Here is a 27,338-nt window from a genome sequence, read left to right as displayed (position 1 = left end):
TTAGCTACATATTTTAAATAGTACAAAATAAATGCTAACTTTTAAAAAGTTATGCTAGTATCCTGTCTCATTATGATTGTTTTTCTTTCTTTCTTTTTAAATGTGCTTTTAAAATGCCTCCCTTGCAAGCCTGTTGAGGTGTTTACAACATTAAGCCATATTGTTATGGATAGCCTTAATTGGGTGACTACTTTGGAATGTCAGGCAGGATAAAATGTAAAACACCTACTTGATAAGGAAAGTTATATGTGTTGTGGTTTTTTAAGCAAAAGAAAAAACAATCTTACAAGTTTTAGTGAACTTATTACATATGATGTGGAGCCTATTAAATTCACTGCAGTTTGGGCTGTATATGTACCTTCATAATCATTGCTAAATTGATGCTCAAATCTTTAAGTCACGAAGTTGAATTTATTCAGATAGCTGTGTAATATCTATTCCATTCATAACAACCATGAATGGCTTTAGTTTTCCTTCACATCCTTATAGCATAGTTAGAATGTTTACTCATCCCTATGCCTTCTTGGTGAAATATTAAAATATTGTATTGAAAAGTTTTTTGATGTGAAACTTAAAAAAGAAAGGAACCTCAGTTCTGCCTGTTACTCCTCATTGCCTCATGGGCTCCCCTCTTCTGTCCTCCCTAGCAAAGCACCTCAGAGCTTTAGGAGAGCTTGTTTATCTTGAAAGAACCGGGGGCAGGCTTTTAGGAACTGAGCTACATGTTCCAGTGTAATAGGCACCAACACTGTTTGACTTGAGAAACGTTTGATCTCTTACATTAACAGCCCATGTCATTGTAATAGGGGCTACAGTTGTGGCTGCTCACAGTTTATTATTTTAGCTTTGAAATAACTGTTAGTACTGTACCAAAATCTCTGGCCGTAAAATTGTATATTGGCCATCCCCCAGGATCCGTAAGTAAACAAGGAGATTGTGTGGCCAGCAGTTATAACCAAGGGAGCATATTCTGTTAGCTTTGTTTTTAAATAAACTAAGAATCCTTTTCTATCTAAAAATCACTTAAGTTTCATCTCTTATTTGTTTCTATGCATTTGTTGATCTAGCAATATTAAAGGTTTCTGTTTTGTTATTGCTGTGTGTGCCCAACTCTGATAATAAACCATGAGCCCTTAAAAAAATTCCTTAGTATTAAGAAAGGACTTAGTTTTCTTTTAAAATTGAATTATTTACATTTTAACTATTTTAAAAGCCCAAACCTGTGCTCCTTTTCCTAAATGAAGTAGTCTGAAGAGTTTGAGCTGTATTCTTTAGTCTTAAATATTAATCTGCTTTTATGAAAAACAATTCCAGTGTTAACCTTTTCTGCACCAGGAGCCTGCCTAGCAATTGAGGAACCTTGTGGAGAATATTTAACAACTGAATATAATATTTGTAAAATCATATCATTAAATTTCTCTCATCTCTAATGATATAGTGGTAGGACAACCCTGTAAGTTGCATTTTTCCCCCCAAAATCTTGAAGGACCAAGGATTCTTCTACTTCCTTCTTCTTTATTGTGGTACATTTACAGCACTAACAGGCCACCTAGCATTTGCTTCACATTTATACTAAAATACACGCATATATCAGCCAGCACAGGCATAATTGGTTGATAGACAGCCATCTATCTATCTGGGGAATTCTTCTAAATACTGAATGTGTCATGTGCTATGACATGACGTATTTGTAATATCAATGAACACAGAAAACACTTTCTGCGTTAGGCTATAGGTGTTAAAGAAGTAGTATGTTTTAAGGATGTATACTGTGCAAATTCTGGCTTGTGAGGTAATGACAAGTGTTTGCCTGCATAGACAATATATTTTTCCCCCTGAGGTCCCCACACACCTAGTTTCCCTCAAGCTCATCATCTCTGTCAGGTTAATCAATAGGCACCGTATGGCAGAGGGTCAGTAATCAGTGTCATCGTGCCTTTAAATCGTGTTGAAAATTTGCTTAAAGCCTGGGCCAATTAACATCGAGATGATGAATGGATGGGTAGATGGGAAGAGCCTGCCGCTCTGGGGCTTTGTGAGAAGGAGATGCTCAGCTGTTGAGCAGCAGACACCAGCGAATAAAATCAGCCATTCATGTGAGCTCAGTCCACCCACTCTTAATGATAATGTCAATCTAGCAAAATATATACACATTGGAGTTGTCACGAGTTCATAAATCAAAGGAGTTTGTCAAAGGCATTCAGATTAACGAGGCAGCAGCAATAACAAGTCAAATTTGCATAGAGAATTGCTCGAATCTCGGTAAATTATGATCCTGTTTTTCATTTGATTATTTGCTAATGTCTCAAGAGGGAGAATGATTATATTAGCATGCAAAATCTACTCCAGAAGTAGAAATCTGAGGTATAGAAGACCACCACACTATGACAATTAATCAGTTTCTGCATACTAGCATAAATGCACAAGGCCCAGAAATGAACTTCTTTTTTTTATTATTATTTCTCCTTGCTACTGATCCAAATGGTTCAGCTTGACAGAGACTTTATATTGCTTTAACAGTGTTCTGAATTGTGCCTGCAGGCAAGACATAGTTATGCAGCTATAACCAACCTATCCATCTGCCAACCAGATTGGAATTCTCCTATCCAAGGCTTCCATTAACCCCCACTGACAGCTCCAAACAGGATTAAGAATTTGGAAGCATAAAAAATAGTTGTTCTTTGCATATATGCACAGTCCCTTTGCATTTTGAGAAGGGCTACATCTGTACTGTTTTATAATTAGCATTGGACAGCATAGCAGGGGGAAAAACCTACTAGGCAGAATTTTTTGTTTTCTCTGTGGGGAGTAAGGCAGTACTGATGGAAACCCTGTCCGTTTGGTCATCGAAAAGTGCTTTCTCATATCTGGTTCCTTGCTTTGTACTTGGATCGGATATATAACTAAAACTTATTGCCATTCCATTAAAACGTTAATTTGAGACTTATTAAAGATTAAAAGCATAGATAGGCTTTGATGTGATTGTGGCTTAATAGAGTATGCAGAATGATAAACATATTAGCCAAACATTGTATATGAAAACATATGAAAAAATGATACCATATGAAGACACTTTGATATCTCCTTAAAACCGAACCCAAATAGGTTTATTCCTTTGCCTTTTAAAAAATAGGATTAATTGTGTAACTGTTAAAATGTAAATGCATTATTTTGAAAAAATTTAAAGTATCTAGCACAATGTTTTGCATGCCAATGTTGATTGAATATGTTGCGTTTCTTTGAGGATTATGAATATATGTCTGTGTGTTTTCACCTTTTTAACCTTGAAGTGAATTCTCTTCATTTTGCAGATTGGAGAACAAGCATTAAAGATTATAATTGACTCAAAATTACAAAGTGATAGGGGGCAAAGCATCATCTGTCAATTTCCCAGTCCAATAGACTATCTATATTGAGAATTATATCCTATATCATTTTTCTTGAATGTAATGCCATTAAGATGAAAAATTATGGTTTACAAAGTACTTAGAACTCCTTCAGTGAAAAATATAATAGAAATAACAAACATTACTAACATATGATAATGATCTTATTTAATTTTATTTGTAACAATTGCCTAGGCATCAAAATACATACTCTGAGTTATATTCTTTTACCTTGATCAAGATGTTTACTTATGAGGTATTGTAAGTTAAAGAGGAGGATTTGGCTTTTCATCTTAATTCAATTCAAGAAGCATTTATTAAGTACCTACTTTGAACAAGGCACTGTGCTAGGACCTGGAAATATAAAGACAAATTAAAAACAATCCCTTCCCTCCAGGAACTAAACAAATTAACAACAAATGAGTAAAAGATAATTTGAGGAGGAAGAGAGGGCTAACAACTAGGGGATCAGGAAAGGCTTCCTGTAGGAGGTGGCATTTAAGCCCTGCCTTGAAGGAAGAAAGGGATTTTAAGAAACTGAGGTGAAATAGAGTGTTTCAAGTATGGGGAATGCTCTTCAAAGTCATAAAGGCAAAAAGATGATGTGCTAAAATCATGGAACCGGGGGCAGAGCTATGTGGTACAGTAGATGAAGTACCAGCCCTGGATGCAGGAGGACCTGAGTTCAAATCCAGCTGCAGACACTTGACACTTACTAGCTGTGTGACCCTGGACAAGTCACTTAACCCTCATTGCCCCACCCCACCCCCCAAAATTAAATTAAAACCATGCAACAAGTAATCCTGTTTCTCTAGAAGGGAGAGCACTTGAAGGGGAACAATGGGAAGCTAATCCAGAAAAGTAAACTGAAGTCAGACAGTTGTCAGGCAAATTGACAAGCATTTATGAAGTGCCCGCTATTTGCCAGGCACTGTTAAGCAATGAGTATACAAAGACAAAAACGGTCCCCACCCTCAAAAAACTGTACAAACAAGATAGAGAGAGAAAGGGGATAAGGAGGAGGGGGAGGGGGAGGGGGGGCAAACACAGGAAAGCCTTCTTGTAAAAGGTGAGATTTTAACTGAGACTTGAAGGAAGCCAGGGAGTCCAGGAGGCAGAGATGAGGAGGGAGAATATTCCAGGAATAGAAAAGAGCTAGTGAGAGTGCCCTGAGTAAGGAGATAGAGAAGACTGTGGAAGGAACAGCAAAGGGGCCATTGTCACCAGATCTTAAAGTATGTGGAGATTGTGAAGAACTTTGTTGTTGTTGTTTGTCCTTCGTTCTTGAAGAAGACCATGACATCAGGGTCATGACTTGCAGTGAATTGGATTTAAGTGACAGAGGGCTGTGCAAGGTCACCAACCTCACTCTCTCCTCCAGAGCCGTCTGGGTCCAGTAGTAAGATCTATACATAAACACACACACACTCTCTCTCTCTCTCTCTCTCTCTCTCTCTCTCTCTCTCTCTCTCTATATATATATATATATATATATATATATATATATATATATATATATATATAGTGACACTAGTGTCATAGCTAGTATCTAAGGTGAAATTTGAACTCAGGTCCTCTTGACTCTAGGGCTAGTACTCTATCTAGCTACCGTGTGAAGAGCTTTAAATGCTAAGCTAAGGAGTTTGTATTTTATCCTAGCGTCAATAGGGAGCCTCCAAAATTCTTGAGTAACATAGTTAGACCTGGTCGGGGATTTTTTTGACAACTGTACAGAGGACAGTCTGGAAAAGGGAGAGATTGAAAGCTAGGAATCCTGTTAGAAAACTAACAGTAATCTAGACAAGAGGTGATGAGAACCTGAGTTAGGGTAGATGACCATATGAGTGGAGACAAAGAGAATGAATGTTAGAAATGCTGGGATAGACTTGACAGGACTTAGCACCTGATTGGATATGAGGGGGAGGATCCAGTGACAATGGTTTCCTGGGTGTCCACTTAGGAAGTATGACATATTTTTGCTCCAAACATTTTCTCTGGCTGTTCTCAATTCCTAGAATGCTCTTCCTCCTCCATTTTACCTGCTGACCTCCCTTGCTTCCTTTAAGTCCCAACTAAAATCCCTTCTCTTACTGGAAATCTTTCCCAACCCCTCTTAATTCTAGTGTCTTGTATTAATTATTTCATTTTTTTCTCTGTCTATAGCTTGCTTTGTATATATTTTTATGCTTGTTGTCTCCCCCATTCGACTGTAAGCTCCTTGAGGGCAGGGACTGTCTTTCCCTCTTTGTTTTCCCAGTGCTTAGCATAGTGCTTGACACATAGTAGTTGCTTAATAAATGTTTACTGAGTGAGGGAAGAGTTGAGGATCACTATAAGGTTACTATTCTGGTGACTGAAAGAAGTACCTTCAACAGAAATGAATTTTGAAGGAGGGATAGTTTAGGAAGAATGATAATAAATAAGAATTTATTGTGTACTCACTCTGTTCCAGACACTTGTTAAAGCTGTGAGATACAAAGAAAGGCAGAAACAAACACAGTCCCTGCCCTCCAGAATCCTCCGTTCTAATGAGGGAGACAAAATGTAAATAACTTCACACATATAGGCTCTATACAGTGTAAACAGAAAGTAGTATCAGAGGAAGGGTACTCATTACAATGTGGGAACACCAGTAAGATGTCATGTGGTTGAAATAGATGGCTTCTTCTAAGACTTTGGCTGTGTGAGAGAGGAAAGGTATAGATGATAACTAAGGGGGAAATTAGAATTAAGTAAGATAAGATTTTTTTGTTTGTTTTAGGCTGTGGGAGTCTTGGGCATGTTTGTAGGTGGCAGGGAAAGAACCAGTTGGTAAGGAGAGATTGAAGATAAGAGAAAGAATGACAATAATTGGAGGGACAAGTGCCCTCAGAAACTGGAAGGGAAGATGGAGGAGTCCAGAGGGCTAGCCTGTGAGAAAAGAAGGACCATTTCTTATTTTTTTTTTTAAGTGAGGCAATTGGAGTTAAGTGACTTGCCCAGGGTCACACAGCTAGTAAGTGTTAAGTGTCTGAGGCCGAATTTGAACTCAGGTACTCCTGACTCCAGGGCCAGTGCTCTATCCACTGTGCCACCTAGCTGCCCGGGACCATTTCTTATTCAGGAATCTAGAGCAAAGGAGAAGAGAATGAAGGATGATGTAGAGGAACTTTGAAGTAGAGCATAGACGATATTTTCCCACTTATGTACATGGTGGTGTAAAGGCTTGAGGGAAAAAAAAAGATTTGGAGTGGCTGCTGTGTGTGCAATGAAGAATCAAGGTAGGATAAAAGAATCTCTTCATACAAGTGGGTCGGTTTAATTTACCTTCTGTCATATAGTCCCCTTAGAATGGTCCATGGAAAAACAAGAGAGAAGATGGAGCCACGATGGCAAAGTAGTAGGGAGTAGTGCAGTAAACTCTCTTCCAAGAAATTACTCCAAACTCTAGATAATGCATCAGACCAAAATCCTGATGGGGAAGTCCAGAAAAAGTCACAGTGAGTCGTTTGTCCAGCACAGCATAGTGAGATAGACAGGTCTGGAGGGAACTGGTTTGGGCCAAAAACATACTGCACATGGAGCACTCCATTGCCTAAGGAGAGTATATATATCAGCCCAAGAGTAGGTCCCAGATCCATACTAGGGAACTAATAAGGAGAAAAGTACCAACTGACAGCTCTGTCAGCCACTCCTCATTCCTAGGTTATAGATCCAGGACAGATTGGAAAGGAAACCTGCAACAGTGGTGGCTTTCCAGGTAAGGAGATTCTAGGCAGTATGCTGAGAATAGACATTTAGAAACTAACAGCAGCAGTTTGTCTCAGACCCAGGGCACAAAGCAGTTTCAGAGGAATAGCCAGGGCAAGAACACTAGACCAAAGAGGAGTGTGTGGTTCTGCCACTGAACCAATAGAGCTTTCTAGCTGACTGAAAAGGGCTGAATCCAGTAGCAGTCTACTCTTGTTCAGCCCCAAACCTAGGTCAGGAACTTGCAGAGTTAATCTAGAGAGACCAAAGGGGAAGCACAGATTTTATTCTGCATCAGGCCACTCTGGGAGCACTGAAAGCTTGCAGGTCCCTAGCCTGTCTGAGATCCTAGAATAATACAATATGCAGTACCCTAAGAAAGAAGCAATAAAACCAGTCCAGACCACATATTAGAAGTGTCACAAATTTACATGAACTGATGGTGAGTGAAATGAGCAGAACCAGGAAAACATTGTACACAGTAACAGCAACATTGTGTGATCATCAACTGGGATAGACTTAGCTCTTCTCAGAAGCGCAGTGATCCAAGACAGTTCCAAAGGACTCATGATGGAAAACGTTCTCCATGTCCAGAAAAAAAAGAACTGTGGATTCTGTTTGTTTGTTTTTATTTTTTTTGCGGGACAGTGAGGGTTAAGTGACTTGCCCAGGGTCACACAGCTAGTAAGTGTCAAGTGTCTGAGGCCAGATTTGAATTCAAGTCATCCTGAATCCAGGGCGAGTGCTTTATCCACTTTGCCACCTAGCTGTCCCCAGAACCGTGGGTTCTGAATGCCAATTGAACCATGCTGTTTCTACTTTTGTTTTTGTTTTTTTTGTTTTTTAAGGTTTTTTCCCTTTTGTTCTGATTCTTCTTTCACAACATGACTAATGCAGAAATATGTATAATGTGATTGTACATATATAAACTATATCAGATTGCTTTCTGTCTTGGGGGGGAAGGAAGGGAGGGAGAAAAATTTGAAACTAAAAATCTTATAAAAACAAATGTTGAAAACTATCTTTACATGTAACTGGAAATAATAAAATACTTTTATGACTTAAAATAAATTAAAAACAAAACAAAAATGTGTCACAAAGCCCAGCCCTAACATTAAGTCCAAAGTCAAGAAGTAGTTGGAAGAATGAGCAAACAAAAAAACATTTCACCATAAACAGCAATTATGGTGGCAGAGACAGTAAAGATATAAACACAGAAGAAGAGAATGAGTGTAAAACATCTACAAGTAAAGCTTTAGAGGAAGACATAGATTGGGCACAAACTCAGCTAGAATTCCTGGAAGATAGAAAGCAAAAAATTTTTTTATAAATGGAATGAGTATAATTAGGGAGGAAATCAGAAAAGAAATGAGAACCATGGAAGAAAGAATTGGAAAGGGATTTAACAACTTGTCACAAGAGGTACAAAACCCTGCTCAAGCAACAAACTCACTGAAAATTAGGATGCACCAATTAAAACCAATGAGGAAACAAGAAATAGTCAAACAAAATCAAAAGGCTAAAAAAATCAAAGAAAATGTGAGGTGCCTCATAGTAAAAAAAACAACTGACCTAGAAAACAGATTGAGGGAAAAGAGCCTAAACATCATATCTCAAGAAAAACTTAAAAGAAAATTGCCAAGATTTCGTAGAATCAAAGGGCAAAGTAGAAATAGAAAGAATCCACCAGTCCCATCCTGAAAGAATCCTTAAAACGAAAACTCCCAGGAAAATCATAGTCTAAACCCTGAAATTCCAGGTCAAAGAAAAGCAGGCAGAAAGTAAGAATTCAAGCACCAGGGACCCACAGTTAGCATCAAACATGACATAGCAGACACCACTTTAAAGGAGTGGAGAACTTGGAATACGGTTTTCCAGAAGACAAAGAAATATATTGAATCACAGCCAAGAATAACACCCAGAAAAACTGAATATATGCCAAAGGGGGAAAATACAGACTTTTAGCAAAATAGAGAACTTCCAAGCATTCCTGATGAAAAGTTCAGAACAGCATAGAAACTGTGAAATTCAAGTATGAGAGCAAAAAGAAAGGTAAAAAAGGTAAACATGAGTGAAAAATGATAAAGGAGTAGACAAAAATAAACTGCTTGCATTCAAATATAAGGAAATAATACATGTGTCCTCAACATTATCAGCAGGGGTCAAAGAGGGAATACTATTAAACAAGGTTTGGAAGTACTTCTCTTATGTCTTTATGACCTCAAGAATCTTTCCTAAAAGATGGTGAAATTGTCTTCAGGACAGAGGACTAAGGTTTAAGCTATTGGTACAACTTCCTAGATCCCTAAGTACAAGAGTATTTAGAGACTTGTTTTGTTTGTCACAATTCTGACCAGTCACCCACCTTCTCACCTCTTTCACCCCAACCACTTAGCCCTCCTGACTTCATTGATTCAGCCATCCTGCTCAATGAATCCTCTGGTTCAGGACTTCTTTTTTTCTTTTTTTCTTTTTTCCGGGACAATGGGGGTTAAGTGACTTGCCCAGGGTCACACAGCTAGTAAGTGTCAAGTGTCTGAGGCCGAATTTGAACTCAGGTCCTCCTGAATCCAGGGCTGGTGCTTTATCCACTGCACCACCTAGCTGCCCCCTGGTTCAGGGCTTCTAAAACTTTTTTGACTCATGACCCCTTTTGGCCAGAGAAATTTTTACTCAACCCCAGGTATGTAGGTATATAAAATAGGTATACATAACCTTTTACTGTTGCCAAATTTTTCACAACCCCACATTCAGCGAGCCATATTGAAAATGCACAGAACTGGGGCAGCTAGGTGGCGCAGTGGATAGAGCACCAGCCCTGGAGTCAGAAGGACCTGAGTTCAAATCCGGCCTCAGACACTTAACACTTATTGGCTGTGTGACCCTGGTCAAGTCACTTAACCCCCAATTGCCTCACTAAAAAAAAAAAAGAAAAGAAAAGAAAATGCACAGAACAGAGTAAAGGCCAAAAGGAAACACAGACAAGCTGGGCAGCTTTGGTTGAATTTATTATATATATTTAAAAGGAAAAGCAAGGTTTATATAATACAGATTTGCAATTTCACATATAGATCCTTTTTTCAGTTCTACTTTGTATATGAAAATGATCATTTTGATAGTGATTAAGGTTAAGTTTCTTTTCCTTTTTTTAAAAAGAAATACCCTATCAAAAATATAAGGTGTAAAGTTTAACAAGACTTGGACTATTTCTCTGGAAAGACCAATGAAATTAACTTTTGTTGTATTTCTCTTGGATTGGTATCTAACACAGATTCATATTGGGCCTGCCTTATATGAAGGTAGGGGTTGGACAACAACAGTTCTATTAAATGCAAAATTGTGTGGTATAGTCTATAAGGGCCATCACACTTTAGAGGAGAAGATTTGTGAGAACTAGAGTTCTAGATAAGGAAATGTTTCATGGAAAAGATGGAACATGGCTTGTACCTTGAAAGATTGTAGGATTTTGATTGACATAATATAAAGACAGGAGAGCATTCCAGCTAAAGGGAACGCCTGAAGAGACAATTAGGAAGGAACATAGTTTGTAGGGCACCCATTGAAGAGACTGAACAAACAGTGTTGTTGAGTGCCTGACTAAATCAGAGTTTGTAAATTGAGTAGTGGTGGAAAATAAAGTTGAGGGGCAGCTAGGTGGTGAAGTGGATAAAGCACTGGCCCTGGATTCAGGAGTACCTGAGTTCAAATTTGGCCTCAGACACTTGACACTTACTAGCTATGTGACCCTGGGCAAGTCACTTAACCCCCATTGCCCCGCCAAAAAAAAAAAAAGTTGCATAGAAACTGGCAAAAGATTATGGATGGCCTTTAAAATCAGGCAGAGTAGTTTATATTTTATATAGTAGGAAACAGAACCATTGAAGGTTTTTGAGCAAATGATTATCAGAATGATAATAGTATTTAAGGAAGATTAATCTGGCACTAATTGTCGGGGAAGGTAGGGCAAGGCCTCAGGTTAGGGAGACTAGCTAGTAGGCTTTCACATAATCCAGGCAGAAGGGGTTTGAACAAGGGTAGTGGTAATAGTAGGATTACAGATATAGGGAAGGATGGGTAGATATGAGAGATTTTGAAGAAAAAATTGATAGACCCTGATGACTGACCAGATTTCATGGGTGAAGAAGAAGAATGAGTCCAGAATTATCTCAGGGTTTCAAGGCTGAGTGACTGGGGAAATGGTTGGCAGCACTGATGAATGACAGGGAAATTGGGAGAGAAAGGACATTTTGATTTTTGGACATGTTGATTTTGAAATGATTTTGATTTGTCTCCTGAACTCTTAGTCCAACTCTTCTTTAATTCAGCATTTCTCCTTCCTTGCCTTCTGTCATTCATTGAACAAACATTAGCACCAAGTTCTTGCTACACAGGAAACATTCAAAATGCAGTCTTAAGATCTGATGTTGTGTTGTATTCCTACAAATGGCATGTGTTTCCCTTTGAATTCCCAAACTTCACCAGCAATGCTAATATTATTATAGCCCTGAACACAATTAAAAGTCTGAAGTTGACTCCAAAGTTGTAATTAAAATGTTTGGTTCTGCCTCTTTGTTAGATTTATTAATACTATTGAACTAGAAAGTAGTGGATTAACAAAAGGGCATTATTTTATGAAGGGTATAGTTATATCAGTTTTTCCTCCAGAAAGTTTTTAACTATCATGAGTCCTAAAATGTTACCTCGATATCTCAATATAGTTTGGAGGTGACCCTGGTTTCTGATATCAGAATACAAGCTCTGGGAAATCCAGCCTAGCTGGAAAGGCTTTGAGGATGGACCTGGAGATGGCTTTCTATGTCTCTTCTGAGAAAAGGCTAGCTAAGGTCTGAGCGGCTAATTACTGTTGGCTGTAGAATTTTTCAGCCACAGGTAGTACTCTTTTTTAATTTGGGGGTGGGGTGGGGCAGTGAGGGTTAAGTGACTTGCCCAGGGTCACACAACTAGTAAGTGTCAAGTGTCTGAAGCCGGATTTGAACTCAGGTCCTCCTGAATCCAGGTCCAGGGCTTTACCCACTGTGCCACCTAGCTGCCCTAGTAATCTTTTTTTAAAAAGTATCTTTTATTGATGCCTTTATCTTTACTTCACACACAGCAGTTCTTGATACACCATCTCTTAAATTGTTGAAGAGTTGTGTGTGATCTGCATCAGTGGAGAAGAGTATTCACACTAGTGAAAGAAGATATTTAAATGACTGAAGTAAGCTATCATTTTAGAATCCCCACAGAACTCCTCTAGCATAGTTTACTATAGAGGTTTTTACTCTATTTTAAGTCCTAAAATTTTAAAATGTTATTATTTTATTGAAATCTTTCTAAAATTCACTATGTGTTTACTTGCCTTCCTGAATAGAGTACAATTTAGTCTTTTCTTGACTCAGTCATCATTTTGAAAATCAATTACTGTGGAGTGCCATAGATGCAAATGAAAGACAAATCCTTTGTTTTTCCTCACATCTTCTATAAATTAACTGAAAGGTACTAGTTGGCATACTTCCAGAAGGATGCTTGGAAACACTGAAGGGGGGGTGTGGCTTTTTAGACGTAGCTCAGCTGACTTTTTGTAGGTAGTTGATGCCTTCAATTACAGGTGGCTATTTGGTGCATGCAAATGCGTGAGGGATGGTTTCTGTATTTCAGGGTTGGTGATATTAAGATATAGGTGACTATAAGTGTCCCACATACAGTAAGAGATGTCCCATCCCTTCAAAGGCTACAGTACTTCTGTGCAAGTTGTTGTTTGCTTTCTGTCTTTTATCTCTTCATCACTGGCTTATTTCTCCTCTGCTATCACAATGTCTACTGCTTACCTCCACCATTGCAATTAATAATTGCCACCATTGCTGATTTTCCTCTTTCTTATTTTTTTTACTGTTTTTGTTTCTTGTTTCTTCAGTGTCCTTTCTCTCCCCATCTCCCCCCATTTCTTGGCTTTTTGTGTAAAAAGTCTGGCCTTCTTTTGGTAATGAGGCATTAGCAAACTCATTTGAGGACTCCTTTCCTTCTTTGCAGTGAACTGACTGGCTTTCACTCATAAGGTGTAATTTTTTACTTTTCAGCTTTTATGTCTGTGTTGCTTTGTTGCTGACTATTTCTTTGCCACCAGGAAATGGGGAGGGATGGGAGTGGGGAGAGTCCAGAGCCATTCCAGAAGGCTGTGTCCCAGTTTCATTGAAGTAAGATAAAATAGTATAATTATTTGGGTGAAATGCCATAAAATGAGCTGTCAACTTTCCTATCAGTTTTGGCATCTTGGCTTAGAAATAACCAAGTTTGGCCCACTATAAAGTGCAGGAATAAAATCTTAGCATGCTAAATAGCATTGCAAATCATTGTTTTTCATGTTATTTTTACATATTGTTGGGTGACCCAGAGGAATAGTGTTTGATAATAAATAATTTACTCTAACATAATTTTCTTTGACTCCTTTTTATTGTTACTCTTTATACAGAAATTACTTGTATGTTCTTTGCATTGTTGTTAGGGAAGATTAGTAGAACTATTCCTTCGATTTTCCTGTTCTCTTGTTACCCTTTTATACCTCAGATAACCTTCCAGTTTTCTTGACAGGAACTACTTCCCATCCACCCAAATCAAACAAGGAGGAAGAAAATTGTATATATGTATATATAATATCTCCTTGTTTCTTTTTGATTCAGAATGCTTCTTTCATCTTGAACACATAGCTTTTTAACAATGCTTCTCTAAAACAAAACAACTTGCCATTTCAGTTTATCATAACATAATTTTAACTGGTATTCAATACACCAAAACTTTATTAATTTGTAATTACAAGAGACTTTATATTTAGCTAACCAGGTTTGAATTATCTGATCAAAAATGATAGTAGAACAGCTTGTAGGTTTGGAAATAATCGTTTGTAAATTAGATGCTACATAGCATATTAGCAAAAAAATTTATTTTATAAGTTAGTTTACTCAAACTTCTTTAAAATTGAACTGCATATTCTTTTCTAAAAATAAGTTCACAAATTATATAGATCTGAACTACACTTTTCTTTTTCTATATACTCCTGTAATTTGTAGGCAGGGTTTTTTTTTTTTCATCTAGCACTCTATAAATAATAAACTTAATCTTTATTTACCCTTTGAAAAGTCGTCACTAGGGGGCAGCTAGGTGGTGCAGTGGATAAAGCACCAGCCCTGGATTCAGGAGGACCTGAGTTCAAATCCAGCCTTAGACCTGTGACCCTGGGCAAGTCACTTTACCGCCATTGCCCTGCAAAAAAAAAAAAATCTGGCCTCAGATACTTATTTGACACTTTACTAGCTGTGTGACCCTGGGCAAGTCACTTAACCCTCATTGCCCTGCCCCCCCCCCCCAAAAAAAGGAGGGGTTTTTTTGGGGGGGGGGACTTACTTAGCCTTAATTACTTTAGTACTCTTGTTATTTATGCACTTTTGCTTTAGAGGAAATTTTATTTAGTTATGTTTTCTTCCTAAGCATATGGAAATCCCTTTATTATCCCTTTTATTTGGTAATGACAGAGGCCAATAGTTTTTAGAAATTAATCCTACTCATATATGAACCAATTAATTAATTAGTTGTTGAATTAATTCTGAATTAATATTGGCTTTCTGAAATAAGCCCTCTAGGAAAGATAGGGAAAAGATCTAAGAAAATAAACCCAGTTTCGAGGGCCCAGAAGAGACATCAGTATAATTTGGGTAAGGTTTGAAAATTGCTCCTTTGGTGAGTTACTGTCCTTTGGAGGCATTGAACTTTTCTTGTAGTGCATCGGTCTTGACACCAGAGACTTGACTTTTCACAAACTAAATACCTCTATGCCATGGAATTTTCTTCTACTGAAAATATGTATTGAGAGTATTAAAAATTGCCCCCTCATAAAAATAATTTTCAAAAGTCCCCTCACCAACCTCCACTGGCAGTTTCCTATTTTGCCTCTTCTTAATCCCTGCTCCGCTCTAAGACCCAGACTTAGAAAACTATATGAAACCAACTATTAAAATCTCCAGTGCCTTTTTTGCCATATTTATCATTTGGTATAATTGAAAACCAATCATTTGAAAAGGGATATACAGAAAAAATTGATTTTAAATGGCCATCAAATAGGCCTAGATTTGTACCTATTTGTACCTAGTACCTGCTGCTTTAGAGCAAAGCTCTTAGACTGTGGGTCACAACCCCTTATGGGGTCATGTAACTGAATGTGGGAGTCACGAAAAATTTGGCAGCAAATGTTTGATTTGTATACCTATTTTATACACTTGTATACTCAGGGCCACAAGTGAAAAAGTTTAAGAAAATCTGCTTTAGAGGGAGATAAACCTGGCCTATAATATGCAGTAGTCATTATACAGTGCCTAAAACATTTATGAAGCATCCGACACCCCCCCCCACTCCCGCCAAAAAGCCACAACATGTACTTGTGGGGTTTTTTTGTTTGTTTTGTTTTTTGGTGAGGCAATTGGGGTTAAGTGACTTGCCCAGGGTCACACAGCTAGTGTTAAATGTCTGAGGTCAGATTCGAACTCAGGTATTCCTGAATTGTGCTTGTGTTTTTAATACTATGTGTGTATGGCCCTGCATTTATTGGGTTGTGCATGTGTGTACATATATTTATGCATATGTACACATAAGTATGCATATATACATACAAATAATTAAGCACATAGATATATAATGTTTTAGCTTACAGAATGAGAGTTGATGTTATTCAGTTTCTTCCCACAGAATAATGTTGGAGACAATGAGAACTGAATTAAGGCTTACTTTCTTTCACAGAATTCCTCAGAGAGAGAAGACTGTAATAATGACGAGCCCCCTAGGAAGATAATACCAGAGAAGAATTCACTTAGACAGGTATGAAATTCAGTCTAACTTTAAACACACACACACACACACACACACACACACAGCAAAACAAAACCCAATCCTCAACTTTTCATTATCTGCTCTGGAGTTTGAGTACTTAGAACTTAGACCAGCTATAAATAGCTCTCAATTTTTCACTTTTTTAAAAAAATCACTTCACAATATCTGTGGTGAACAAGTACATGACAGTCAATTTCTTCGATATAATGAAGGTAAGATTCTTTTTGCAGGAAAAAGAACTCGATTTTTTCTTGGGCATAGTCAATATTTGGCTTACTTATAAAAGAAAGTCATTTATAGAATTTGCTTATCAAACCTGGCAGACCTAAAGTAGAAACGAATTTCTTTTTAGTTATGGGTGGTGCTTTTTCTTCACTCCATATCAATTTTCTCAGAGAGACAGAATTAATTGTGTATGTGTGTTCTCCATATTGTTCTCCATATCTTCTAGTTTGCTTCAAAGATATACACATTTTACCTGTAAAAGTTTAGTTTTGTGGAGTCCTTTTTAGAGAAATAAGAAATTCTGAAAACAACAAAGGAAGTCAGCATGATTATAAGTGTCCCAAGGGTGGAAAGAAACGCCTTTTTCTCTGTTACTGTTCTGTACCATCTTTCTTTGTTACTAAATGAATACAAAAATGGATTGCTTCCAGAAGCCATAGTTTCTGTGATCTTAACTTAGATTCCTACCAACCTGGGGGGTAAACCTCGTTTTCATTATAGCACTTCCATTGAAGATGATTTTCAAGGGTGACAACAGTGACCAAAGGGCATCAATAGCTAACTCTCTTGTATCTCCCTCTCTTTTGATCTGTCTCTGTCTCTGTCTCTCTGTCTCTGTCTCTGTCTCTTTCTTTGAAAAATGGGATGGAGAAGAGAAAAGGCACCATTTGTAACTTAAAAGATGTCAGTTTCATTTGGGGTCTGCCAGATTTGATAAACAAATTATATAATCCTCAGCAGCAGCAATTTCAATTTTTATGGTGTCATGGCACTGTTCTAGGCTCGAGTTTACCTATCAGTATGTCTACATATAGATACAAACATACACATATACACACAATGTTAATTTCAGGAATATAGAAAGTCATTCTGTCTTTATTTTTTATCTACTGTGTATTTAATTTTTTTTTCACTAAGTACTGAGTTACACTTTGTAAACAAGTTGCCTTGATGGAGTTAGTTAATTTTAGTAGGTTTTGGAGAGAGTTGTTTGCTTTTTAAATTAAACATTAGTAATAGCAAGATAGTTAGACTGTAACTTGGTCACTTGAAGGTGAAAATCTATTTAACCTATACATCTGAATAGAAGTACTTTATTGAGTTGGATAAAATTAGAGGTGGGAACACTATAACTATTATAGAGAAACAACTGTCAGTTAACAATGACATGAGAAAAAAAAGTTTTGGCAACTTTATTTAAGCTAACAAACGAATTTTCACTCTGCAAAGTTATAAATTAATTTTAATAGGCTGGTCCAGATGGTCCATTTGGAAAATGGATAGGCTGATCTGTTGAAAATTAAACTAAATTTATCTCTCTCAGACTTCAAACTGAAGCAAAAGAGAAAATCGTGCCCATTAAGTCCAGCACATACAGATGGACCAGCAGGTCACACATGGGACTAATCTGATTCATTTAAAAAATAAATGCATGAGTTATTGAATTATTTTACAGTTGCAAGTTGTGTTGTACACAGTATTTGAAAGGGATTGAATTTTTTTCAGTACTTTTTTTAGCAGCTTTTCCCTCATCCCCCCATTTAATTCAACAACTTCCTTGCCCACCCTCTCTCCAAATGACTTTTCTAATACCTATCACTCAGTGTCAAGATCCAAGCACTAGAGATTAATTAGGTCATGACGCTTTTCCCTCCTCCCTTCTTTGTCAAGGGTTTTTATCTCTATTCTCTTTATGAAGAGCATGAACTCAGTGTTCTCCGAAAGAGAAATGGCCTTTAGAAACAGGAAAGTAAGAGATCCTCCTGGGGCTCTCAGCCTTTTAGCTCCTGGGTGTTTTAACAGCTCCATGAATGTAGATTTGTAAATTTATTGCAGTGCCATCTGGTTTTTTGCTCCAACCAGATTACTGTTGGCTTGTAGCTGTCTATTGTGGTGGTCACTCCCTAGGAGCTTGGCCTCCCAATCTTAGGGATGAGTGATGAATAGCAAGGGTCAACATAAGCAGGTCACAGGGCAGCTGTCCAGGACTGCCCTGAACTTGATTACCCCACTGTTGTGGTTTTTGTTTTGTTTTTAAAGATAAGGCACAGTGCAGGTTGTTTAAACTCCCCCTTCCCTCTGTTGAATGGAGTAATAATGAAGTGCCATTTGCTGTTATTGGTTTGTTCAGCAGACAAGCTCTGTTGGGGAAAGATGTGTCAAAGGTGCTTCTTGGGGTATACTATGTAAGCAGGATTTGAATCATGTAAGCTGTACTTCAGGCCAGCCCCCTAACTTGCTATTGTTGATCTAGAGCATTCTTAGAGGATTTCAAGAACCTCTTCTTCCATATTTTTAGAAAGTTTTCTCTCTCCCTTTTTCTGTATATGAGCATACTTACATTGTGACCAACTTAGTACCATTTTAAACTAAGAGTATTAAAAGATTATTTGAAATCTTTTAAGATCCTTGAAAAATGGCCATTATCACTATGATAGTATTAGCTTAAAAGATATTTGAATACTGAAGGTAGTAGCCCAGAGACACTCCTGCCCTCTTTATCCAGAGAAGTCATTTTGTCTGTCTGCTTTCTCCTATTTCATTTCAAACAGCAGGGAGTAAGGGAAACAGGAAAGAAGCAACATAGCCTTTTAGTGGAAAGTTAATGTCCTTTCACTTTTATAAACTTCGCCTTTCCTTTTGATTCTAAAAATATGGATTACAATTTGACTCACATATGAAGTGGCCAAAGTTTTCTTTTTGCTTTTCCCTTTTAAGGTGCGAAGTCAAGAAAATGTATCTACTACTTTCTTAGTTTTCTTTCCTGTCCACAAACAGAGAAAAGGCCTGGGGAGGATATATTAAAGTACAAATTATGTTATGAAAATATGGCCTTATGATATACTAGTTCTTCTGTTGCTTCTGTAGTAGTGCTAATAAGATCTGTCAGCCTAGCCTTTCTCTGTAATTGAGTAAATTGTGACCGTTGTCTAATCCTTCCTCCACCCCCTGCCCTTTGTGTATGTGTCCACTTACCATCCTGAGAACGTGGGCAGTGATAAATAAAGCATTCATCAGAGTTCTCTAAACTCTTTGAAAGCAGCATGATGCCAGCCCTCTAGTTATATTTCTTTAAGTGTTTACGTTTTTCTGTATTCTTTCTCTTGTGTGGCTGGAACCCTGGGGATGCAAAGCCATGAGAGAGGCCAAGATGCTAACAAAGTAGCTGTCCCCCTTGTTAGCTAGTTCCTTTATTCTTTAAAAACAAGATAAAAACCATCTGGCTCAGGGCATTACATTTTCCTCCCCCATGCACCTCTATAGATGGAGAGTTCACCTGCAGTGAGGGTTTACATTGATTAGGGAGGGAGCAGTAATTCAAGCCTCCATCCTCTTCAAGGATACTTTGCAGTCTTTAAAGGTGCTGACCCACTGAGTTAAACTGTCAAGGGAGGATAAAAAAGTAGCTTCATCCCAGGAGGTAACAGCTGCCAGGTTTTCAACACCTTGCACGCTGCTGGAAAAATGTCACAATTGTCAGCAGAAAGAAAAATGGCTTGGTTGTCATCTTCTGTTAATGACAGGACCCTATAAAAGGAAGGATTTAAACCTTTTAGAAACAGCATGTAGTTGTTTGCCCTGCTCTCCTCCTCTACCCGCACTGAAATTTTTAAATCCTGGGTTGTTCCAAGTAATCAATGCCTTGGAATGACTCCATAGAAGCAGCAACAAGCAAGTTACATGAGTTTAAATAGCCCAGTGTAAGCATGGCAGTGCAGTAGGCATAGCTCCTTTACACAGTTGGATGAGTAAGAGGAAAAAGTAGCACATCACCAGCACACAAAATGACATTATAGTGTGTATTAACAAAACAACAACAAAAAAAGTCAAATTCATAAGCCAGTGAACTGAGAGAAAACATACTGTATTTCTGCTCTTTGGAGGACAATTTGTTTTCAAGCAGCATCCAGATGGGTAAATACCACGACATTTCTTTTTTGCTAGAGATCCAGTTCTTCCTTTAAAAAAAAATCTAGTAGCATTTACTTCATTTAATAGCTGTAGTGTTTGGATATGATAGCATTCCCTTCTTTCTGATTTGATTGATGAAAAAACTCCAAGAATTTAATGAAGTCTTTGATATCAGGCAGGAAGATTTTTTTTCCTATTTGTTTTAGGTTAGTCATTTTAATTGTGTTGAGTAATTAGAAGGTACACACAGCCAAGGGAGCTTTGTTATGATAATTGCTCAAGAAAAACCCATTCCCTATCCTATCTACCATTGCTTTGTATTAAAGCACTTTCTCCCTCTAGTGGTAATATTAAGGACTTTGGCTTGGCACTAAGCAAGGTGTAATTGCAATATGACAAACTATGCTTAAGGGACTCTCCTGTAAATACTTTAGTTTGGATTTTGGCATTATTTCATTATATATTTTTTTCTTTAAAAACTTGCAGGTTTTTTTTTTCCTAGAGTGCATTGGGCTCCAGATAGGGGAAAAAATGCCTGAAACGTTTATTAAAAAAAACCACAATGCATTCTGGGTAATGTTTTGCAGCTTGACTTAATTTTAGTCATCTATTTTAATTACCTATTTATAAAAATGCTTTTGTATTTGTAGACATTATTTAATACTTTGGCAGAAGCACCTCATTTGAAATAAATAAATAAATTGCATTTATTTTAAATAGTCCATATAAAAGACCTTAAAGGTAATTAATGCAGGTCTCCTAAGTGAGACAAAAGTGATCTTCCCAAGTCTGATGAAGTGATTTGTTTATATAACTTCCCGCTTCTGCTGTATTCTTTAGAGCCTAATAACTTTAAAAACAACAACAACAAAAAACATGGCTGGCAATTTGTGCCTAGCTACAAAAACTCTTCAAAAAGAAGCAATTTAATAACCAGCTTTCTTAAAATTACTTGGAGGAAGGAAGACTGTATAGGGGGTTGGTATTTTTGTTTTATTTTTATTTCAGTGTAATCATTCTTTGATAAATTGTGTAATCACAGACTTAGTGGGGAAAAATATTATTGAACTCCTGGGTTGCAATGACCATAAAAAGTATATTTTCATACAGAAGCTTGAGCTATTGTGTATAAATTATAAAGGAAATAGCATTTATGCTTGTCAAAATCCATATGGACCTAATTCTGTTTGGTATTCAACACTTAATCTGGACACAGCATTTTTTTTAAAGACTGTTGTGCCTAGCTGCACAAGTCCTAAAAGAACCTACCCTAAGAGCAATACAGAGTGAGATCAAGTAGAGCTCTGCATTTACTGAACCAGATTTGGTAGCATCTGTATGGCATTTTTAAAGACCAGTTCCTGCTTGCCTAAGATGTAGCTTTGTGCACTTGCTTTTTCTACATCACATTCTTGCTCCTGATATAATTGGGTGCCATCATATATCTGTAAGGTTCCCCCACCCCTATCTCTCACCTATTTTCATTATACTGTATCTTGTTTTGCTATAGGGTTGCTGAACAGACTTCTAAAGCAGCTCTTTGCAAGGTTAAAAGAATGCAGCCTAGTAACAAGTTTGTGTCATTTTAAATATATACCTCCTAGTAAATAAGGAGAAGTCTGGCAATCAATCCCTTTTAGTGTGTTATATGTTTCACCTGACAACTAAACCTTCTATTGATTAGCCATTACTTTGTTAGATAATCCTATGTCATTGAATCCATTGTAAAAAATTAAACTCTTTAAAATGTTTTACCCTAGCAGCAGTGGGAAAATTGAAAACTTGTTCAGAATTACAGCCTGCTTTCACAGAGAAGGTAGTTTTCAGCAAGCAGGCATCTCACCGCTTTATGCTTGTATGCTTTATATGCAATATAAAACCTTATTAAAGCACTCCAACGCAGAATTCTCTGCCTCTGGTTTAGAGATGAAGCCACCTTTTCAAACATTGCTATAGTGCAGAAACCTATCTTGCCTGAGGCTATTTTGAGTATTGACTGATTTGCTTTCCACCTTAGAAGTGTTGTTGCAATAGTAAGACATGTATTTACCCCCTTTTCTCTACCAAGATCAAAGGGCTACCACAAGTTTTAAGTCATTGATTCTTATGACTTTCTTATGAACAGACAGAAGCAGTACACCCCATTTTTACAGAAGGTACAAGTAGGGATAAAATAGTTAAGTAATTTGCCTCTAGCTTCACTTTGGTAAAGCCCTCACATGCAAAACAAAGGAATCCTGATTCTGTCCAGTATTCAAACTATACTCTTTCCTTTCCAAAAGGACCGATTTTGAAGGAAAACAAAATAGCCTCTAACAACTTTCTGCTTGCTAAGACTTAAATTTCAATTTCAGTTCTTTACAAAGTGTTAATGACCTCTCAGATGCCTTAAAACAATCCAGGGATCTTTGCGGCTTGTATTTTTTATGATGCAGTAAATGTTTGTTGTGTGAACAGTTGCAAAAGAAATATTGAACCCTGAGCACAAAACATAAGTGTTCAAATGAACTCTGTTAGAACTTTAAAAATATTTATTATGCAATAACTACATTTTAACCTTAAAATTATATGCTTAATAAAACAATTGGATTGATAACTTAGGTGAGTAAATTCAGAAAATATTAACTTGGCTAAATCGAAAATAAACTTGATCGTGATGGCATAGTAAAAGTAGATACACGCCTTCTTTCTTCCTTAGAGCTTTCCTTATCTAATTCCTGAGAGAGTGAATTAATGTAAAAGAAAAAGTCTACTCAGCCTTAATGTGAGGTATAAGAGGTCTTATCTGAGTTTCTTTTTCATTTCTGTCTAGCATTATTTTAAACACAAAAATAATTATACCACCCACATCAGCTTCAGATACAGTAGAATTGTTCTGGCATCAGACAGAGTTGTAATAATGTGCAAACTTGCCACATAGTATTAATGTTTCATCTTCATCTTAATTTGCCATACTGCAGTTCTGATGTATATCCTGAACATCAATACCAGTCGTGCTTACCTGCTGATTTTAATATACTGACATGTTTGTTAGGGACTAAAATTAACCTATCAAATTATTTTCTTTGTCCCATCTTAATTTGGACCTTATCCTTTTCTGATTAGAGGTTTAACATATATCATATCATCACTTGGAAGATTTCATGACCTGTTTATCTTTTTGTTATGAGTAATATTAAAGTTTGTTAGACATTTTCTCTCTTATTTCCCTAAACTGTAATCTTATTTCTCCCTCATTTTAGACCTTGGCTTTTAAAAGGGAGATGGCATACTGATAACAGCTGGCATTTATATAGCACTTTAAGGCTCGCAAAGCACTTTATACACAGTATCTCATTTGATCCACTCATCAACCCTGAAAAGTAGGCATTATTGGTATTATCAACCCTGTTTCACAGATGAAGAAACTAAGATACAGAGGGGCTATTATAACTCCATTGTGATCATGAAGTCAGTGGTAGGAGAGGGATCCATCCCCAGGTCTCTCCCGACCCTGTCTGATGCTCTTCTACCATACCACACTGCCGTAGAAATCCACAGATTGTTCATCTGTCCAGGGTAGGAGTTGCTTTGTATTTAATATAAACCCCAATAAAAGATTATGTATTAGAATTTTTAAAACTTAGTGATTCAAGATTAATGGAAGAATTTAAAAGATGGTTCTTTGTTTTGTGGAGAAGCTTGGGGTTATTAAAAACACTGTATAATTTCCCAGAGGCAATTCAACCTACTCTCTTCCTGTTGAATTCAGTTTCCTGTTCATTGTCCATCTAGGACAGCTACTGTCTGATAAACTTCATGAGCTCTTCATCCAAGTTTCTGTCTTAGTCTGGACAATATGCATTCTTCATCCTCTTGATTTCTCCTGTTTGGCTAGTTAGACTGACCTCTTGAGTGGTTCTGGACCTTGCTTACTTAGGAACACCATTACAGTGTTCTGGAGCATCTACAAAGAGGAGTATTTGGAAGACCTCACTATCTATAAGGAATCCTTCTTCCAATAGATGTTGTGCTGAACAGTCTCCACGATGGCAGCAGACACATTTGGCAAGAATATGTCCCTCGAATTTTATGCCTTGGTTGATAACAGTAATTAACAAAGTTGTTTGTTACATCTTTCCAGGAATCCTATATGATTTTGACATAAGTATAAGGGATACCTTGTGGTAGAAAAACTTCTATAGAATTGTTTTGCTCTAAGAATCAGCTCTTTAGTCATCAAATTCTAATGCTGAACGTCATGGACAATCAGTCTCTCTGAAAAATTAAAGTTTTGGGTCATCCAAAGGGCAACAGAAGAACCCATGATGGGCTACAACAATGCTATCAAACTCAGAGAGAAAGGGATCCTTGTGGGCTGCACATTGATTTAGAAAACCATAAACTAAAAAACAAAAACAAAACAAAACAAAATTGGGGCAGCTAGGTGGCGCAGTGGATAGAGCACCGGCCCTGGATTCAGGAGGACCTGAGTTCAAATCCAGCCTCAGACACTTGACACTTACTAGCTGTGTGACCCTGGGCAAGTCACTTAGCCCCCATTGCCCCACAAAACAAAAAACAAAAACCCCCCAGAAAACCATAAACTAGCATTATCAATGTTATATTTTTGTTAAATGGTTTCCCAGTTACATTTTAATGTGGTGGAATTTTGAGGTTGAATTTAACTCCTCTCGGCTGCAAAACTATGTCTAGGGGTCAAAGATATAGAATTAGAAGGGACCTCAGAGTTCAGCTAGAAAACCTCCTTGTTTTACATGTGGGGAGACTAAGGCTCAGAGGGGCTAATTGTCTTACCCAAGGTTAGGTCCTCTAATTCCAGAGCTGGTACCTTTTCTACTGAACCATGCTGCTTATTTACCAGGGAAGATTTTGAGGGAGAAGCAACTCAAAATATGTCATCAAAGAGATGTATGAACAAAAAAAAGAAATGGACTGGTCTTAGGGATAATCGATGAACAACTCATATTCTCCATTTGTATCCATGCATTGTCACCTTTAAAGGAAATTCTTCAGTATGTTGGGTGGACCATGTTGGAGGATCTTGGGATCATAGATCTGGAGCTGGAAGAGATTGCAGGATTTCATCACGGAACAGAGTTGCCCAGGATGAAAATGCATAGATGGGTTGAGATATATTATTGGATAAATTGCCCATGGCATTGAGACTGCAACTCTATCAAAGCAGGACTTGTAGAAGTTTCCTCTGAAACTTAAAAAAAAAAAAGTCCTCAACAGATACCCCATTAATTCTTGATTCTGACTAATAATTGTGATTTACAGGTACAAGTAATGGTATGTGGGACATAAAGTAAAGGCAGAATCCATAGAATTATTTCCCTTGTACCAAAATGTGAAGATTCATAAGATGAGTTGTGGTTCTCTATTGAAACGTTTTTAAAAACTCTTTTTGCAGACCTACAATAGCTGTGCCAGACTCTGCTTAAACCAAGAAACCGTATGTCTAGCAAGTACTGCTATGAAGACTGAAAATTGCGTGGCCAAAGTAAGTATTATTGAAAATCAATGGTATGCCAATTGCTATCCATGAGAGTTATTTTCGTCCAGTGTGGCTGTAAACAAAAGTTACTTTAGGATTGCCTATTTTAGAAATGATACAAGTGAACATCATTTCTCTGTCATGTTGTTATGTGATGAGTTGCAGCAAATTCAGTACAAGAAATTGGGTTTTCCAGTGCTTCAATTGCAATGGAATCTGTTGCAAGAGTTTCATGTCAAGATTTGTTTCAGATGAATTTTTATTTGTTGTATGGCTAGTAGTTTTCAATCATCAGAAAATGAAGGTGTGGCTAAGGTGGGTAGAATACCATATACTGTCATTTTACAAATTAAAGTTTTAATACATGAATAAGTAAAGAGTATTTTTATAGAGAGAATGAAACCTTAGATAGTGAGGTAATGATTCTAATTTCTTCTATCACTATTTGTTGAGCACCTGCTGAAAGAACATTGTATTTGATGCTTTTGGTCTTTGTAGACAAGCGTGTTTAACCATGCATATAAGCTACTTCTTTCTGCTGTGTAAATTAGAATACTTATGTCATACATGGTAGTTTTTCTAAATTCTACATGAATCTATTTGCAACTGAAACTAGCTATTCCTATCCTTTCAATCCATTTACTCTAACTTTCTTATTGCAGTTTCTTCCTATCTGCCACAATTGTACTTTAAAACTCATTGCTCTAAAGTATGTATGTATGAGCTATCCATAGAACAGACATTGAGGTGATCCTTAAATTCAAACTATAGAGAGCTGAAGTTTTACATACACAGGTTTACATTGTGGTCCATGATCTGTTTAGGAGCTTCCTCGAACCAGTTGTTTGACCTGAATTTGGTTATGTTGGATCTTCCAAAGTTAAGTAAATTCAAGTATCATCTCTTTTAGAAATTGAAACAATATTTTAGTGTTTTTGTTTGTTTAGCTGACTTTTTAATATGGAGTATCTGTAAAATTATTGCCTTTATAGCCATTTAGGGATCTGTTGCTGTTACAACACTTGTAACTTTAACTACTTTATTGTATTTTATCTCCAGGCCCTCAGCTGTATTACTATTATTATTAGAAATAGGACTAATGTCACAAAGTCATAATCTTATGCTCCAAAATTCAAAGGCAGAAATATTTTGTTTTTACTGGTACTATTTCTTTTTACTGGTACAACAGAAGTCTGTAGGCAGAATTACCAAATGAAGATCCAATATTTATATTCAAAGTAGCAATTTAAAAACTGCTTAAGGAAAATGTCAGAAAACTCTCTTAAAGGTTCACCAGTTAGATCTCTCAGATATCAAGATGTCTGAATGATTTCTTTTCAAATGTAGAACATGCATGACTTTTATAAATTATAAATAGTTTTATTTCCAATCAGTTATTTAGAACTAAAAAATTGTATTCTATAGCACCCTAGCCCCTACTCCCTGGTCAGTTTGCTTGTATACTGTTATGTTTGAAGAAGGTTTTGTTTTTAATTTCTGGATTATGTTGCACTTAGGGTCTCATCACAAGTGGTGGGTGACTTCTGGCTAAACAAGGTAAAATCTTAGCATGAGCACAGATCCAAGGACAGGGTGACAATTTTAATGAGTTTTATTGAGAGCCGGCCAAGTGAGCATCTGTTCCTTTTGTTTACTCCATACTTTGTAAGCCAGGATCTCCAAGCTAGCTAGTTATGTTGGTGTGTGTCTGT

At 37.1% G+C, this 27,338-nt stretch overlaps 1 protein-coding gene across 1 annotated transcript in view; it reads left to right on the top strand.

The window, feature by feature from the left end:
• Window positions 1-27,338, top strand: part of BTRC (beta-transducin repeat containing E3 ubiquitin protein ligase) — a 195,187-nt gene that overhangs the window by 97,483 nt on the left and 70,366 nt on the right. The window contains 2 exon segments of the mRNA XM_043983934.1: window positions 15,900-15,977; window positions 25,543-25,632. Of these exon segments, the coding sequence (XP_043839869.1) occupies window positions 15,900-15,977; window positions 25,543-25,632 (168 nt within the window).

This window comes from Dromiciops gliroides, chromosome 2 (genome assembly GCF_019393635.1).
Source record: "Dromiciops gliroides isolate mDroGli1 chromosome 2, mDroGli1.pri, whole genome shotgun sequence".
Classification (NCBI taxonomy): Eukaryota; Metazoa; Chordata; class Mammalia; order Microbiotheria; family Microbiotheriidae; genus Dromiciops; species Dromiciops gliroides.
Note: the sequence above shows the minus strand (reverse complement) of the source record. Positions and strands in the feature narration are given on the sequence as shown.